At 40.1% G+C, this 18,056-nt stretch overlaps 1 protein-coding gene across 2 annotated transcripts in view; it reads right to left on the bottom strand.

The window, feature by feature from the left end:
* PPP4R2 (protein phosphatase 4 regulatory subunit 2) overlaps positions 1–18,056 on the bottom strand; it is a 36,269-nt gene that overhangs the window by 9,004 nt on the left and 9,209 nt on the right. For both annotated transcript variants that reach the window (XM_035106620.2, XM_035106616.2), the window contains exon 3: positions 3,481–3,651. In XM_035106620.2, coding sequence (XP_034962511.1) covers positions 3,481–3,651 — 171 coding nt within the window. The remainder of the gene's footprint in view (positions 1–3,480; positions 3,652–18,056) is intronic.

Raw genomic sequence — 18,056 nt, 5'->3', positions numbered from 1 at the left:
TCGCGTTCGTAACCCGAGGTATTACTGTAGTTCTAAAGACAGCACAAAATTCCTCCAAAGTTTAATAGGGGAAATGGAATTTAGGTCTATCAAAACTGCTAATGTCTTTTGGACTCCTAAGTGTCATAAGATGTCAGCAGACTGCAGTCTGAATGTCACAGTTCTTTGAAAGTGTAAGCCAAGCTGATTGCTTGGCAATCAGCTATTTGCAGCCTGAATAAAAGCAAGAAAAATTGTTACATTTGTCTAAATCCTACCACACTAAATCACTCAAAGCATTTCTCTCTCTCTCTCTCCATATAAATCTCAAATATAAATCTCAAATCTCAATTGTACAAGAACTGAAGAACTTATGTCCAATTATTAAGGTATGTGGCACAGTACAACTCCCAAAATCCTAATGTAAATATTATTTTTATGGGTTTAGATTTCTGGAAGGATTGCAAAGAATGTCAGTGCCTTTCACGAAAAAAAACTAGAAAAACGTACCCTATAATATTTATTTTAAATCCTACACTGTTAGCTGCAGACAGTTCCAAATGCTCTGAATTTTATCATTCTTCTAGGCTATGTTTTATGGAATGTTATTCCCTCAGCTGGTTAAAATTTCTGAATTTAGAGATCAAAGAATACTTTAGAATATAACACGAGTTTTTCTTAACCACTGTTTCATGTCTTGTGGCAAGACAGTCCTATTTTGAACAATAAAAAGGCTCATGCATTTATGAGTTTGCACATTATAGGATGCCTTAAGATCCATTCGTCTATTAAATAAGGGCAGATAATAATTCCAGTACTGAGCTAAACCAGTGGGATACCAATTAGAATGTACAATAAAATATTTTGGTATTTGGATTTGCTTAGCCAGGAAGCTGCAATGTTAATTGGATATGATGGTATTCTTGGTGGACAGAATTCGATGCTAGTGTGGTGGAATAAATTTAACACTGATGTAGGATTTCTAAATCAGAGAACAGGTCGAGAAGCTCAGTTTTAACTTGGCTTCAACTGCCACAAACATCTGACCACCTCAAGCAAACAAATACTGTTCAAGGAGATGCTTAATATATTGCTGCAAATGATTGATACAGAGACCTGGCTCCAAGATGCAGTCGTACCTCGGATCTCGAATGCCTTGGCTTCCGAAAAATTTGGCTCCCGAACAATCGAAACCCGGAAGCGAGTGTTCCAGTTTTCAAATGATTTTTGGAAGCCGAACATCTGGCGCAGCTTCTGCAGCTTCCAATTGGCTACAGGAGCTTCCTGCAGCCAATCAGAAGCTATGCTTTGGTTTCCAAACGTTTTGGAAGTCAACAGACTCCTGGAATGGAGTAAGTTCAACAACCAAGGTACCACTGTAACTGCACTAACAACTGGGAGACAGTATTGGGAACATGCTCTTTCCTCACAAAACATTCTCCACCTCTACCCCTTAACCACGTTTATGCTGCTCATTGATACCAACATTAGTCTGGGTTTCATTTAACCAGAGAAGCACATTTATTTCAATAGATCTCAAGTCCACAGACTTCAATAGGTCTACTCTGGGGTTGACTAACCATTATCACCCCATTGTTTGAGGTTGGAGGAGGTTAGAGGACATCCCCCTTAATCATAATTGTGCCTAGTAGTATCAAAAACTGCTTAACCACAGCTAAGGGCAAGAGACTCGCAGTCCAGAGACTGTCTCCTTATTTCTTAACCACACTTAACATGAAGTCAGCATTCTGTCCGCACTGCACCTGAACATGCAAGCCATAAAAACAGGCACAATAATAATAATAATAATAATAATAATAATAATAATAATAATAATAATAATAATAATATCATTTGTACCCCGCCCATCCGGCTGGGTCTCCCCAGCCACTCTGGGCGGCTTCCAACAAAGATTAAAATACAATAAAATATCAAACATTTAAAACTTCCCTAAACATTAAAAGAGCAGTAGCTCGCTGGGTAGAGCACCCACTTTGCATACCAAAGGTCTCAGGTTCAATCTGCAGTATGGTACTGATAATACCAAAGTTGCAAGTTCGATCCCCATATGGGACAGCTTCATACAGTGAGGGGGGGAAAGTATTTGATCCCCTGCTAAATTTGCCCATTTGGCATCAACTCAACTCGCCATGTTTGGAGGAGGAGGAATGCTGCCTACAACCCTAAGAACACCATCTCCACCGTCAAACATGGAAGGGGACATATTATGCTTTGGGGGTGTTTTTCTGCAAAGGGGACAGGACACCTTCACCGCATCAAAGGGACGATGGACGGGACCATGTATCGTCAAATCTTGGGTGACCACCTCCTTCCCTCAAGCCAGGGCATTGAAAATGGGTCGAGGATGGGTATTCCAGCATGACAATAACCCCAAACACACAGCCAAGGCAACAAAGGAGTGGCTCAAGAAGAAGCACATTAAGGTCCTGGAGTGGCCTAGCCAGTCTCCATACCTTAATTCCATCAAAAATCTGTGGAGGGAGCTGAAGATTCAAGTAGCTACACATCAGCCTTGAAATCTTACTGACTTGGAGAGGATCTGCAAAAAGGAGTGGGACAAAATACCTCCTGAGATGTGTGCAAACCTGGTGGCCACCTACAAGAAACGTCTGACTTCTGTAATTGCCAACAAGGGTTTTGCCACCAAGTACTAAGTCATCTTTTGCAAAGGGATCAAATACTTATTTCACTCATTATAATGCACATCAATCTCTGACTTTTGTCTTCTGAGTTTCTGGGTTTTTTCCTGTTGTTATTCTGTCTCTCACAGCTACAATAAACCTACCATTAAAATTATGGACTGATCATTTCTTCATCAGAGGGCAAATTTAACAGGGGATCAAATACTTTCCCCCCTCACTGTATTCCTGCATTGCAGCGGGTTGGACTAGATGATCCTCAGGGTCCTTTCCAGCTGTACAATTCTATGATTCTATGACTGTGAAGTTCCCCAGACTGAAAGTCACTACCAGTCAGCACAGACCACATTGAGCTTGACTGGCTCAGTATAATGTAGCTTCCTGCATTTGTTCCTATGAACTAAAACCAAATGAATTTCAGAAGCTAGGTTCATAGTTGGAGCTGTAGTAGAAAAGAACACATAGATTTCTGACCTGTAATACTAACTAGAAGAATTAGTAGCTTAGATTCCTATTCTGTCCTCACTGTAGGTTCACATGGAACTTAGTCATCTAGTAAGTTATTTAAAAGCTATCATGCAAATTAGAAGGCGCAACATTTGAAGAGCCTGATATGAACTGAAATAATGTAAGCAAGTGATTTTTTGCATGAGGACAATTCAGAAAGCTTACCACAATGGTTTGAACTTTGCCAAGAAACATTTATTTATAGAAAATATTCATTTTGCTCAACATATGGCAGAAAATTACTACAATATGAAAGACAGAAACAGAATGTCTAAATTTGATAATAAATCATGCAGTCTGAACAACAAGTGAGGTTTGATCTAAGATTGCATACCCATTAAAGCCAGTGACTATTTTCAGAATACGTTCTTTCATTTCCTCAAAGGGAATATACTCCACGTTGGGGTTAGGAGGGCCTCTTGGCTCAGGAGCAGAAGTTCTGAAGTCATCCATCACTTTCTCCAATTTGAAAATAAAATAGCCTTTGAACTGCGACCACTGGATCCTAAAAAAAGAAACACACGCAGCTTGCTTAACAGCACACACAAAAAACCCACATGCTAACCATATTTATATTAAAGCAATAAAACATGCACAGCAGTTAGCTTTAAAAATACCTGCAGGCGAAACAAGACAGACACAGACAGACAGACAGACAGACAGAATCACATGACCAGGTATCTGAGCCATTCATTCAATCCTGTGTAGGTAGGGCTAGCTTCTAAACTATGGATTGTTAGATCTGAACCTGGGTATAGTGGTGAGTGTTGCTGCCTTCCAAGCAGTGATTAAATAAAAATACCTCTGAGCCATAAGAACCAAATTTAAATAATTGACAAACAGGGCATGTTTGGTTATTAAGCCCCCCCAAACCAGTAAAGGGTAGTAGTAATAAATCTTGCTAAGAGAAATAAGGTCAAACATCAGATGAAAACAAGGCTCAAATAAGACTTGAAAGCAGAGATGCCTCAATCCTGAACAGCAAAAGCATTCATCATCCAGAGCACAAAGAGGGGGATACAAGACAAAGGACATTTTCTGCTTTCTAATAAAAGTCTTGTCCACCACTCATTCCCCCCCCCCAGTCAAGCTTGGTTTACTCCAGATATTCAAATGAACAATACACAAAGTTGTTTGACCTTTCATGTGGTTCCTCCATTCAGGCATTACCAGAGTAGTTTAGGAGCAGGTTCAGAGAAGCAGCTCTTTTGTTGTTCCAGTGATGCATGAATTTTGTCCAACTGAGGACCAGTTGGTATGCAGAGGGGCATGACCGTCCTTACTCTCAGTGGAAAGAAGGGCTGAACGAGGGATTAATGAATCCCTCACTGAAAACCACTTTCAATTCTCATAAGGGATTCAAATCTCCAGTATCACACTTGCAACTGGCAGCTAATCTAGATACCAGTTGTCGAATTATGTCACAGAAATTCTACTTCCTTGTGCCTGGAATGGCCCAAATTAGATTTCTGTTGACTTTCAAACATAATGCCTGCAAGTATCCTCAAATAATCGTGCCTGCTAGCCCAACACAAAGCGTACTCTTTAACATATGAGAAAACATGGAAGATTTGTTGTCTCTATTTTATAATGTTAAAGCCCAAAGCATACAGTACTTACAAAGAGAGAGAAAATCACCTGACCAGATATCTGAGCAATTTATTCTTGTGAGGGTAGGGCTAGCTTTTAAACTATGGATTGCTAAATTTGAACCCATGCCTCAATTCACTTCCAGCGTCTTTCCTTCTAGTTCCTAGCATATCCCCACCAATCCCCACCCTAAGTATATTATGTAATTCATCCACTTTCACTTGAGCAGGCCAACCCATAGGGAAAGAAATCTTTGGGGTTCTCTTTCCACCTCTGCTGCTCACTGCCACTTGGTGAGTCTGACTCATACAGAGAAGTGAGCATCTGAGATGCATAATAAGGGCAGGCACCTGACACCTGTTCACTCTATGGCTAAGAAGAGATAAAAGACAATGAAGGCCAGATAAAAACAAGAGGTTGTGTTCAGCTAACCTTTACTCAGAATAGAACCGTTTAAATTAATGACCACAGCTAACCTAGATCTAGTAATATCAATGTGTCTTCTCCAAGAAAAAGTTAGTTGACTCATTCAAGGGTAAGATTCAAATGTTTTAGAACATAGTTTGAAAACCTGTGATCCTCCAACTCCCACAAGCCCTACCAAGTATGGCCAATGCTAAACAGGTGGTGGGAACTGAAGTACAACATCTGCAGGGCCACAGGTTAGTCATACCTATTACGCAATTTTTAATGTAGACCAATACGGAAGCAGTTTTGCATTGTGCACATACATATTCATACATCATATATCCAATAATAAATACTACCTGCCTGTTACCTTTCTGCAATCACCCAAGTTTAAAAAGAACGTCGTTTTAAAAATAGACATTGGAGGTTCTTCAAAGATGAAACAGTTTTAAGTTTTACTTTTTTCAAAAAGCCCCTAAACCTTTCTATGTACTTAGAAACAAGTACCTGCCCTCAAATTTTGTCTTTCTCATCCAAGTTCTGGGCACTAGGTGGTCACATGTACTAGAAGAAATGCAAGCTGTGATGTGAGCTTTCTGGAAAATTTTGAATTGGAAATTATTTCTGGTTCCTTAATTCTATTGCAATCAGATTTCATGTCCTGTGTTAGTGAACTAAACTACTAAACCATGTTAATTCTAAGGACTCTGTTAAGTATCTCAGATGTTTTTTCCTTGAGCTGTGTCTCAATAGCTACCTCAGGGAATGTACAGCTTCCAAGAACCCTAGAAACCACACTTCAGGGACTTTTGCATAGCTCATCTGAGCTGTGAGTCCAAGACCTAGATGAAGATGTTTTTTTTTTTTCAATTTTCATGTGATTTGCTTAACACTCTGAAGAAATATGCAGATTTTGTCATGGAAATCACAGCTTTCAAAATTTAGCTTGTTTAGCAAAGCTATTTCTTGTAAAAGTACAGAAAATGGAACCTATTGAAGATATTGCCACCTTCATAGTACAATATATTAACCAAAGGCCTTATGTTAAAGAAGCTAAAAGGCATTAAAACTGAAAGCTGAAAATTCAATAGTGACAACTCTGCAGTGGGTAGTCAAGCAAGACTATTGTTAGCGTGTTTATCTAGTAGGAACCAATTAGGAGGGTTTCCTATTTTGAAGACAAACTAGGCAGCTGAATTTAATTTGGTCTTTCATCATGCAAAAAGAAAAAAGAAAAAAAGCGCTATCCAGTTGCAGGAAACACTTAGGAATAGAAGTATTTTTTTAAAAAAAAAGGTTTTATGTTCATATCTTCCCCATTGCCACTTACTTATGTTTAAGAGCTTGATTAGTTACCTGCCTTAGGCTTTTAATGCTGAAAAGCAATTTCATGTATACTGGCAATTCAACATGTAGAAACCTGTGTATTTACCTTGTATGTAATTTATTCACAAACAAAAATGAGACATTTAATTTCTAAAGCGTGAGTCAGAACTGAACCTTTTTCAGAGCTAAGCAGATGAGCAATCAAGACGGTTATTTTTAACTTCTATCAGATGTTGTGAACCAACCCAATATTATTTTTTCTGGCTGTATCTGTTCTGGAGATCAGTGGCATAGTGAAGCATACCTATCCAATGCCATTCATGCTGTGCCAGAGTTTAGACCAGGCACCCCCAAACTTCGGCCCTCCAGATGTTTTGGACTACAATTCCCATCATCCCTGACCACTGGTCCTGTTAGCTAGGGATCATGGGAGTTGTAGGCCAAAACATCTGGAGGGCCACAGTTTGGGGATGCCTGGTTTAGACCCACTTTGGGTGAATGCTGATGAACTACTTAATCCGGCAATTTCTCCAACAGGTGATATGACTTGTCATTCTCCCATGTGGTTATCCTGTGCTATACTTATAAGGTTCAAGCTTTGGAGTCGGCGAAGACTCCCTCTACCTGCAACCCCCTAAATATGTTCTAAGTTTTTTGTGTTGGCGAAACAGCACCCGTGATGACAGCTGATTGTTCCCCAGAACCATATTCACCTGCCAATCTTGTGGACCAGAGTTCCCCATCCTTGCTCTATCTCCTTCAAGCTGTAAGGGAAAGGGTAGTGTTGGGGCAAGTACATGCCTAGTGATTTTTCCCTTGCAGTTTGAGAATCAAAAGGCTCCTAAGTCTCTGCAACTAGTATGAAGGAGGATACTCCAGCCTCTTCAAAGCTAAAATAAATGCCTGGTTTGAGCAGCTGGTACGTGTTTGGCAGCATACTTGCAGTCCCACAAGGAAAGAGGCAGGCTATCCACTTTTTGTCCACATGTGAACCGACCCAGGTTGCTGCACTCATGCAAAAGCCTTGGTGGTGTGCTCTACTGGGGTAGCGCCAATACCTGTGGTGCACTTGTGCAAGGGCACGTGATCTTGCAAACTTTTGAATTTTATGCAGCACAAGACTCAACTACAAGAAAGCAGCAATATTTTTAGAACATGCATTTTTAGAAGTCATCAAAAGTAATCCAGTTGGTCTCAAAACACTAACATCTACAAAAACCGATTAGAAGATAGTAAACTTTTAGCTATTGTCAGTGCCAGCATGAGCTTAAACCAGCTTAGTGGTTTTATCAGTTTGATTGAGAGACTGTTTTCCTTGCTGGCCACTTTCACCCTTAACTTGATTCTGCCTACTGACATTTTCATTCTTCTTGTTACCATGGCTTCATCACAACAATGCTGCAACCAGCCTCTCAGAGGAATGCACGGAAAACAGTACAGTAGCTTATTCAGCAACCAAGGGCTATATTTTAATGCAAAAACAATTAGCACAAATTCTTTGTGTACCACACTTGCTTTTCAGAGTTATCCCCAAGTTTGGCCAGATCATGCATAATGCATGATGCTATCCTATGCATATAGAAAATTCAAAGTTTCACTGCACATACAATGAGCCTTGTCACCCTGCTATCATTCTTTAGGCAATTGGGGTAACAAGGTGGCAGTAGGAGAGTTTTTCATTTAAAATTTACAGACCGAAAAGTTGTTCTTATTTGCCTTTTATCTTATGGGAAAAGCCCTACTGCCATCCTTACAAGTCCCTAAGATGAAAAGTTGGGACGCTTCTTTCACTTGGTTAGATCTTGCAACTTGTTATTGGCAATGCTAATTTTCCAGATAACTAATATTTATCAGCTTCATGTCAGTACAGCAGATCTGCTCTTCATAATCCTGAAAATAACCTAAAATGCTTTACATTAATATCTTCTTCAGTTATCTTCTATTATATATTTTTACATGGAAGAATGCAATAGTTTTAATGGTTAAAGTTAAACTTAATACAGATTGTGGTAAGTGAGAAGATTCAGGGTAAAGCCTATGCAAAATACAGTTCATACAATGGTGAAGAAGAGCATATACAGTATAGATCAGTGATGGGCAACCTTTTGAACTTGGTGTGTCAAAATTCGCCAAAAAACCAAGCATAACCTGGGTGGTGTGTCACTTCAGACAAAAACCATAATTTCGCGATATTTATAGTTTAAATAACAAAAATGTATAATTGTAATATATAACTGTATTTAATAAACCAAAAACTAATTATTTAACCAAACCAAACCAAAAAACCCTTATTTATCACAAAGTGCCCAGAGTTGTGGAGCTTTTTGGGGGGAGCTGCTAACCAAAGTTTTGGAGGTTTTTTTGGGGGGGTGCAAAAGTTGCTTTGCTTTTTTGGGGGGATGCCCCAAAAATACTGTGCTTTTGGGGGGGAGAACAGAAATAAATGACGAATAATACCTTCGCTGGAACTAACATGCAGCACCGACATAGTCTGCCAAAGCGCGAAAAAACCAGCACAGAACGGGTTAAAAAACGAACGCTGTTACACCCAATCATAGTCTGCCAAAGCGCCAGAAAAACAGCACAAAACCAATCTCTGGCTACCAGCAGCAACAACAACAACAAAGGATCCGGGTTTTAACAGTGGAGACAAGCTGTAGTGGAGACAAGCTCTAGCGGAGACAAGCTGTAGGAGGAGCGGGAGAACAAATGGGGGGGAAGCAACAACAGCGTGAATGGGTCAATGGGGCGCGTGCCAGCAGTGAGGGCTCTGCGTGTCACGTCTGACACGCGTGTCATAGGTTCGCCATCACTGGTATAGATAATGAATAGTCAGGTTTGGATGTGGGATGTGAAAGACGGGTAAAAAGACTAATGCTTCTGCTACAGAGTAACTGTGGCAGTCTTTGGGCAAGTCACATGATCTGTATTAATTTCCTGTATTTTCAAAATTAGCTACCCATAATGTGCAAGCAATTTAAAATGTCTGCCGACTATTTATTATTATTTCTCCTTTTTTACCTGTTTTTACCTAAAAGCTGAAAAATACATCAAAAGACATTAAGTACTACCAAACTATAATCAACACCGCAGAACCCTGGAAGCATGAAGCAAGAACTGCTGTGAACCACCCATCTAGATCTAAATGAACACCAACAGAGAACTAATTTTAGTGTTTCTGGGCATAGTCAGAAGGCAAGTGATGAAGCAGCTAAGCATATCTATTTTTTGTCAATGCATGAATGGAAGACTGCCTGGTAATCCTTGAGTTCCATGGAAGAAAAATGAAAATAATGTAGCAGAGAAGCCAAGCATATTTCAGCACATATAATTCCAACATTTAATAGTATTCATTCCCTACCTTATTTGAACTATCTGAATGCTGATATTTTGCAACTGTGCCACTAGATCCATTTCTAACTCCCCCCCCCCTGATTTATTCAGATAAATAATATGTACAATTTGTCTAAAGAGTTATTTACCACCAAGATTGTATTTTTGTGGATATATTTGACAGGGAACTGTATATCACTACAGTAACATCTGTGGCTATTTTGTGGGGGTGATGAAAGCATCATACAGGAATAAGATGGGCACCACACATTAAAGGTGTTTTCTTTTGTGGGGAGGGGAGGTATTTTTGTCTTCACTAGCAGATACAGTAAAGTATTTTCCCTGTTCAGTAGTGGTAGGAGTTGCATCACAGCTTCTTCTACAAGGCAGGTATACAGCATGTATATCTTTAAAACTTTTAAAACTTTGATCTGTTGAATGTTTACTTTGTATTGTAGGCAGGGATTCCCAAAATTTGGCTTTTCATGGTAGCTGTCATATTCTGCCATCACTCAAAGTGAGTGACTTGTACCAGCAATCAGAAAAGATTGGAAACTGCAATCATGCTTGCTCTGCCTTTCCTTAAAAGTTACTTTGAAGTGAGAGAACCGGCTTCACTGTGATCCATGCAGAATTGGGAGAGTCAGGGGTCCCTCACCTTTTGGTGGGTGTCTATGAGAGTGGCAGGCAACAGTTACTTAAGTTGAATTATATGGCAGTGACTACTGACCACCTTTTGTGAATTCAGGATTTCAAAGTATCTTAGCAAATATAATTTGTGGTATTATATTCTTCACACAAGATATTGTGTAAACAATTTTACACACAGCATTAAAAGAAAGCAGTGATCCAGTGAGCGGTCTGGAAGAATCTTTAGCTGTAGCAATCTGCCTCTTACATAAGAGCCCCTGGAGCCCCATTTAGAAGATGTATAACAAATACATCTTTTAGAAAAGCTCGACATATTTCCCACTTATAACAATATTGGGCTGGCACCATAATTAGTAGTCATTCATTCATCCTAGAAAAAGGGAACTGAGTCTCATTTATCAAGTACTGTAACTGCTTTCGTTTCCATCTATTCTAAAGATTAGATTCTCATTCATCCTGATTTAAAAAATTACATTGGTGCTATGATGTGCAGAAGTTTCTGTGCGAAGGAGGGCTTCCTATTAATTTCAGCATTACGGATTGTGTGTGCAAGTAAAATAAATATGCCAAAGGAAATCTGTAAAATAGCAAGAGACAGAAGTACAGCCACAACAAAGGCTCCATTAACTACTCCATTATATTGACAGCTTTGGATAGTTTATCACAAGATCCCCAATACTCTAGCAATCAAGCCTTTCCATTCAGACTGAATCCTCAATGTGTCTTCAGTTTTGTAACAATCCTCAACTGTCTTTTAGACACTGATTGGTGGAAGGGGGGGGGGAGAATCCACCCCGTTTGCATTCATGAGGTCTTACAGGAGCTTATTATATCTTTAGATAAGTTTTAAGTTTTTTACATCATCTAGTTCCAACATATTCCCACCAATTGACAGACTTCTAAACCACCTTAACAAGTGTCATTTTAAAGGTAAAGGGAGCCCTGACCATTAGGTCCAGTCGCGGATGACTCTGGGATTGTGCCGCTCATCTCACTTTACTGGCTGAGGGAGCCGGCGTACAGCTTCCGGGTCATGTGGCCAGCATGACTAAGCCGCTTCTGGCGCACTGGAACACCGAAACCAGAGCAGCGCACGGAAACGCCATTTACCTTCCCTACTCACACTTTTTGGCGTAATTTCGAAATGCTAGGTTGGCAGGAGCTGGGACTGAGTAACGGGAGCTCACCCCATTGCAGGGATTCAAATCACTGACCTTCTGATCAGCAAGCCCAAGGCTCAGTGGTTTAGACCAGTGGTCTTCAACCCCCGGGCCACGGACCGGTAGCGGTCCGTGGATCAATTGGTACCGGGCCGCCTAAGGATCATTAAATACAATTAAATTAAAATTATTAAATCAAAACAATCTAAATAAAATATAAACAATAAACGCCCCCCCCCCTCAGCGGGCCACAGTAAAATTATCAAACGTTGACTGGTCTGCGGTGATAAAAAGGTTGGGGAGCACTGGTTTAGACCACAGCGCCACCCATGACTACCATACATTATCTGAGAAAACCACATATTTTGAGGGGTCAGATTAAAAATTAACACTAGCTGCTGAAAACATCAGAGCGCAACTGTGATTTCTGGAACAAAGAATAGTCAGGATCACAGACATACAGGCACTGATTAGACAGTGTTTGCAGCATGTGGGATCATTTCAAATTGAACCCCATCCATGAGCTTTGGATAGTACCATTACCACTACTAATTTCTTCAGTAATATGCATATGTTCTGTGGTAATTTCTCTTACACCTAATTATGAATTACTGCAATTGATTAAAGCTTTCATAAAATGCATAAAGAGACCCAATAGAAGGATAAGAGCAAACAAAATGCTGTAAAGTACCTAGAGTGATAATTAATGATAATCTCTGCCCATGTGTGGAAGTATCCCCACTGGGCTTAAAAGAGCTCTATTCCACACACACCCCTTCTAGTATGTAAGTCCAGACAATGAAACATCTGTGCATACTTCCCCCATCCCTATACAATCCTCTTATTCCGCATGATCAGGTTTAAGTTGTTTGAACTGTCTTTTAATATTGTGTTTGAATTGTTGCAAACCACCTTGGAACATTAAGGTGAAGGGCAAGTAAATGACAATGATAATGTATACTCCAAGCTATTATCGTTAGGTGTCAAGCAAAAGCATCCCTCTTCTCCCAGGCTTTTGGCTAATTAAACAATTGATGGCCTTTTAATCTCTCTCTCTCTCTCTGTGTGTGTGTGTGTGTTATTGCTCTGTTTGCTACTATGTTATGTATTTTGTGTTTTTATACTGTAAACTATCCTGTGATCCTTGTATGAAGGGTGGTTTATAAATAACAACAGCTACTAAAACATAATAATTATAATGTAACATGGCTGACAAGAAAAATGCAAAATGGGGATTTCAATTTTTTTTAACTAAATTTATATACTACCTGATTGTAAGAGAACCTCTGAGTGCACATAGGAAGCATGTGCAGACCTCCCAGATAATAAGATGGCCTGTTGTACTGCATGCACGCCTAACAATCTTCCTGTGCATGAGTTATGTACATATAAGGAAGAATAGTATCTCAACATAAGCAATACTAGGAATTAAGGCAAATTGATTTCAGTAGGATTTCTTTTAATCTTTAACTAGGATAGGGAAGGATATTTTTCATTGTTATTGTCTTGTCAGTTGATCAACACTCTTAATATTTTGTATTTAAAAAGATTTTAGGGCATTTTTGAATTTTAATGTTTTATAAGTTGCTTAGAAACTTTTCTTGTAAAATGCAGTGAAAATTATTATTATGTGCTGCATTTTATTCTTGAGTTTTTAATGGGAAAAAGAAGTGTTAAATAAATAAGGAAAACCACTAAGGGCTGTATCCAATGAAGTTGTACTTTAGGCACAACAATTTCCACTTGCACAACAGAACTCCTCCTTTTCCTCCACCCAATATGTCCTGGTTCCTCCCCCCCAACCTCCAAATAAGATGGGGGGGTTCAAAAAAAGGCAAAACGACACTATTAAGGTGTCCTCTCACAATATCTTAACTCATAACAGCACTCAACAGTATCTGGGCAGCATAGATAAATGTAAAATTGACAAATACCCACCACTGGCAGTTAATTTTGACCTACCTGGATATGCAGCCATTGAAAAGTACACTGAAAGTCCAACATGGTAGTAAAAAAACAAACCAGTAGTTTAAAAAAACTGAAGTAAACAGATAGACAAGTTGTTCATGTTCATTCTTAGACTCAAGTAAGCGCAGGAGAATGAATTAGCATGCAACTAGATTAGCAGACACGATAGGTGCTCCGATTGCTTTGTGTTTTGTCACACTAGACACAATATGTGCAACTACAAGGAACATAAAATTGGGAAGAGCTTCAACTCACTGACATGTCCAGGCATGCAGTTTTATTTCCGGTACAAACAAGAACTTCATTCAAAGATTGTGAAAATGCCTTTATACTTAAAGAAAGCAGTGTGAATTAGAACAACTTGTTACAATGCTCTTATTTCCTCATTAAGAATTAAGAGCCAAGATGAAAAATTTCACAAAACAAATTTTCACAAGTGTTTGGTACAGCAACCAGCTCTGAAACAGCAGCAAAAGCTTTGGGTCTGTTCGCTTTTTTGACGCATCTATCACTTGAGGCTCATTTATGTGCAAGGAAATCCTCTAGTGCAAAAAAAGCACAAAATGTGACATGCCTTTCACACATTCCCTTGAAATAATGTGGCTGATAAAACAGACTGACAGATTATACATTCCCCACACGCATAGCCTTCAGTTTAGAAGAACTGCACTGATGGTTCACTAGCAGCAAATTGGCAGCATTTTAAGTTTTAAAAAATTACATTTAAAAAGCATATGCTTATTATCAGAAACCAACAATTTGATAATGGAAGCTGTTCCAACAGTTCAGCTAAAAAAATGTTCATGGTAAGAAGTAAAGTTACTCTGCATCAAATACAAAAGTATCTGAAGCGATGTGAAAGTAAGCAAAACAAAAAACAAAAAACCACACACCCTTTACCTTGTTTGCCCCCATCAACCACATGGTCACTACTGTTATTTATTGAATATGTGAAGTTTTACATGCTACCATGGGACCTAAGAATCATGGAGTTGGAAGGGACGCCAGGAATCTAGTCCAACCCCCTTCAAGGCAGGAATCTTTTGCCCAGCGTGGGGCTTGAACCCATGACCCTGAGATTCACATGCTCCACCAACGGAGCTACTGTATTCCCAATATGGTCCAAAAAGCAGAGTGGTATCTCGATGTGATCCAAACTTCAGTTTTGGTAGCAATAATGTTTACACTGCCAAAGAAATCAGGCAAATTTAAACTACACCATGTGCTGCATGCTTCCCCAAAATGGTACCCACCAAATGTTTAAGATTACAACTCTCTCTTCATTCCTGATCACTGATCATATAGGCAAAGGCTGAAAGGAGTTGGGAGTCTAATAAGTACTCCTAGGGAGCGTGATTTTGCAACACTTGGCAGCTCAAGTCCTGTTCATCTACTTTCACATATGAACTTTAGCTTGCCTAAGATAGTTAACAATAATTAAATGCAGTCTTGTAAATAGTCACACTAGCCTAGTCATTCATGGGATGTGAGAATCTTCCAACAAAGGAAGCTTTATGAAATTGGAAAGGTTAGCATCCCCCACTCCCTCCACATACCTCCAGGCAAATGATATTTATTATGTTTATAATTCATCTTTCCTTCAAGGAGCTCATACTTGCATAGATTGCTCTCTTCCCTATTTTATCCCCACAACAATCCTATGATTTAGGGTTAGGCTGAAAATCCAAGATCACCCAATGAGCTTCATAACTGAGATATGAACCCCCATCTCCCAGGTCCCAGTCCAACACTAACTACAATGTTCCACAAATGTAATGCAAGTGAGGTAAGAGAGCTACTATCCTTTCTGAGGGAATAAGTTAATTTTGGGGGCTGTGTCTACATAACTGATTTAGAGGGTGAGTCTTTTTCCATACATAGTCTTTAAAAAACAAAAAGTTGGACAGATACCTATGAAGGTTAATTGCTTGCAAATATTTTATTGCTTTAAAACAGTGGGTGAAAAGTACTTCATTTTTTTAAAAAAATCATAGTACGTTTCCTAGAGAAGTACTGCTCTTAAGGTTTAAGGACAACAGCATATACCTTCAGTTTTGAAGTTGTATGAAGTCAAAGTAGTTACCAAGATTACCAACTTTGGATAAAGGTAAAGGTAAAGGGACCCCTGACCATTAGGTCCAGTCGTGACCGACTCTGGGGTTGCGCGCTCATCTCGCATTATTGGCCGAGGGAGCCGGCATATAGCTTCCAGGTCATGACAAAGCCGCTTCTGGCAAACCAGATGGTACTAGGGCTTAATTGATTCTTAAAGGTAAAGGGACCCCTGACCATTAGGTTCAGTTGTGACCGACTCTGGGGTTGCAGAGGGAGCCAGCGTACAGCTTCCAGGTCATGTGGCCAGCATGACAAAGCTGCTTTTGGCGAACCAGAGCAGCACACGGAAACACCATTTACCTTCCCGCTGTAGCGGTACCTATTTATCTACTTGCACTTTGAGGTGCTTTCGAACTGCTAGGTGGGCAGGAGCTGGGACCGAGCAACGGGATTCGAACTGCCAACCTTCTGATCGGCAAGCCCTAGGCTCTGTGGTTTAACCCACAGAGCCACCCGTGTCCCTTAGAGACAGGCAAACCACTTTTTGAAAAAGATCCTTCTTCTGTGCAGCTAGATGTAAAACTACATTGGAAGCACAACTTGAGGCAGGCATTTTTTCTTTGGAAACATGAGTGTTATCCCTTGCAATATGTTACTGCCTCACCTATCTTTATCCTCAACCCATTTGAGTTACCTATCCCTGGCTTTCCCCTTCATGGATCAATGCCTTGTCGTGGCGAAGGGGCTTGAATAACTCAGAGAAGCTATGAGCTATGCCATGCAGGGCCACCCAAGATGGACAGGTCATAGTGGAGAGTTTTGACTAAACGTGATCCACCTGGAGAAGGAACTGGCAAGCCACTCCAGTATCCCTGCCAAGAAAACTCCATGGACAAAGACAACAGGCATATAAAAGTTATGACGCTGGAAGATGAGCCCCTCAGGTCGGAAGGCGTCCAACATGCTACTGAGGAAGAGCGGAGGACAAGTACAAGTAGATTCAGAGCTGATGAAGCGGCTGGGCCAAAGCCGAAAGGACGCTCAGTTGCGGATATGCCTGGAAGCGAAAGGAAAGTCCGATGCTGTAAAGAAAAATATTGCATAGGAACCTGGAATGTAAGAACCATGAGTGGAGGTAAGCTGGATGTGGTCAAAAATGAGATGACAAGAATAAATATCGACATCCTGGGCATCAGTGAACTAAAATGGAAGGGAATGGGCGAATTCAGTTCGGGTGACTATCATATCTACTACTGTGGGCAAGAATCCCGTAGTAGAAATGGAGTGGCCCTCATAGTCAACAAAAGAGTGGCAAAAGCTGTAATGGGATGCAATCTCAAAAATGACAGAATGATCTCGATACGAATCCAAGGAAGACCTTTTAACATCACAGTAATCCAAGTTTATGCACCAACTACCGGAGCTGAAGAAAGTGAAATTGACCAATTCTATGAAGACCTACAACACCTTCTAGAAATGACACCAAAGAAGGATGTTCTTCTCATTACAGGGGATTGGAATGCTAAAGTAGGGAATCAAGAGATAAAAGGAACAACTGGCAAGTTTGGCCTGGGAGTTCAAAATGAAGCAGGGCAAAGGCTAATAGAGTTCTGTCAAGAGAACAAGCTGGTCATCACAAACACTCTCTTCCAACAACACAAGAGACGACTCTACACATGGATATCACCAAATGGGCAGCATCGAAATCAGATTGATTATATTCTCTGCAGCCAAAGATGGAGAAGCTCTATACAGTCAGCAAAAACAAGACCTGGAGCTGACTGTAACTCAGATCATCAGCTTCTTATAGCAAAATTCCAGCTTAAACTGAAGAAAGTAGGAAAAACCACTGGGCCAGTAAGATACAATCTGAATCAAATCCCTTATGAATACACAGTGGAAGTGAGGAACAGGTTTAAGGATTTAGATTTGGTGGACAGAGTGCCTGAAGAACTATGGATGGAGGCTCGTAACATTATACAGGAGGCAGCAACGAAAACCATCCCAAGGAAAAGGAAATGCAAGAAAGCAAAATGGCTGTCCAACGAGGCCTTACAAATAGCGGTGGAGAGGAGGCAAGCAAAATGCAAGGGAGATAGGGAAAGATACAGGAAACTGAATGCAGATTTCCAAAAAACAGCAAGGAGAGACAAGAGGGTCTTCTTAAATGAGCAATGCAAAGAAATAGAGGAAAACAATAGAATGGGGAAAACCAGAGATCTGTTCAAGAAAATTGGAGACATGAAGGGAACATTTCGTACAAAGATTACCATAATCAAGGACAAAAGTGGTAAGGACCTAACAGAAGCAGAAGACATCAAGAAGAGGTGGCAAGAATACACAGAGGAATTATACCAGAAAGACATGGAGGTCTCGTACACCCCAGATAGTGTGGTTGCTGACCTTGAGCCAGACATCT

The sequence above is a fragment of the Zootoca vivipara genome, chromosome 2, assembly GCF_963506605.1.
Source record: "Zootoca vivipara chromosome 2, rZooViv1.1, whole genome shotgun sequence".
Lineage (NCBI taxonomy): Eukaryota > Metazoa > Chordata > Lepidosauria > Squamata > Lacertidae > Zootoca > Zootoca vivipara.
Note: the sequence above shows the minus strand (reverse complement) of the source record. Positions and strands in the feature narration are given on the sequence as shown.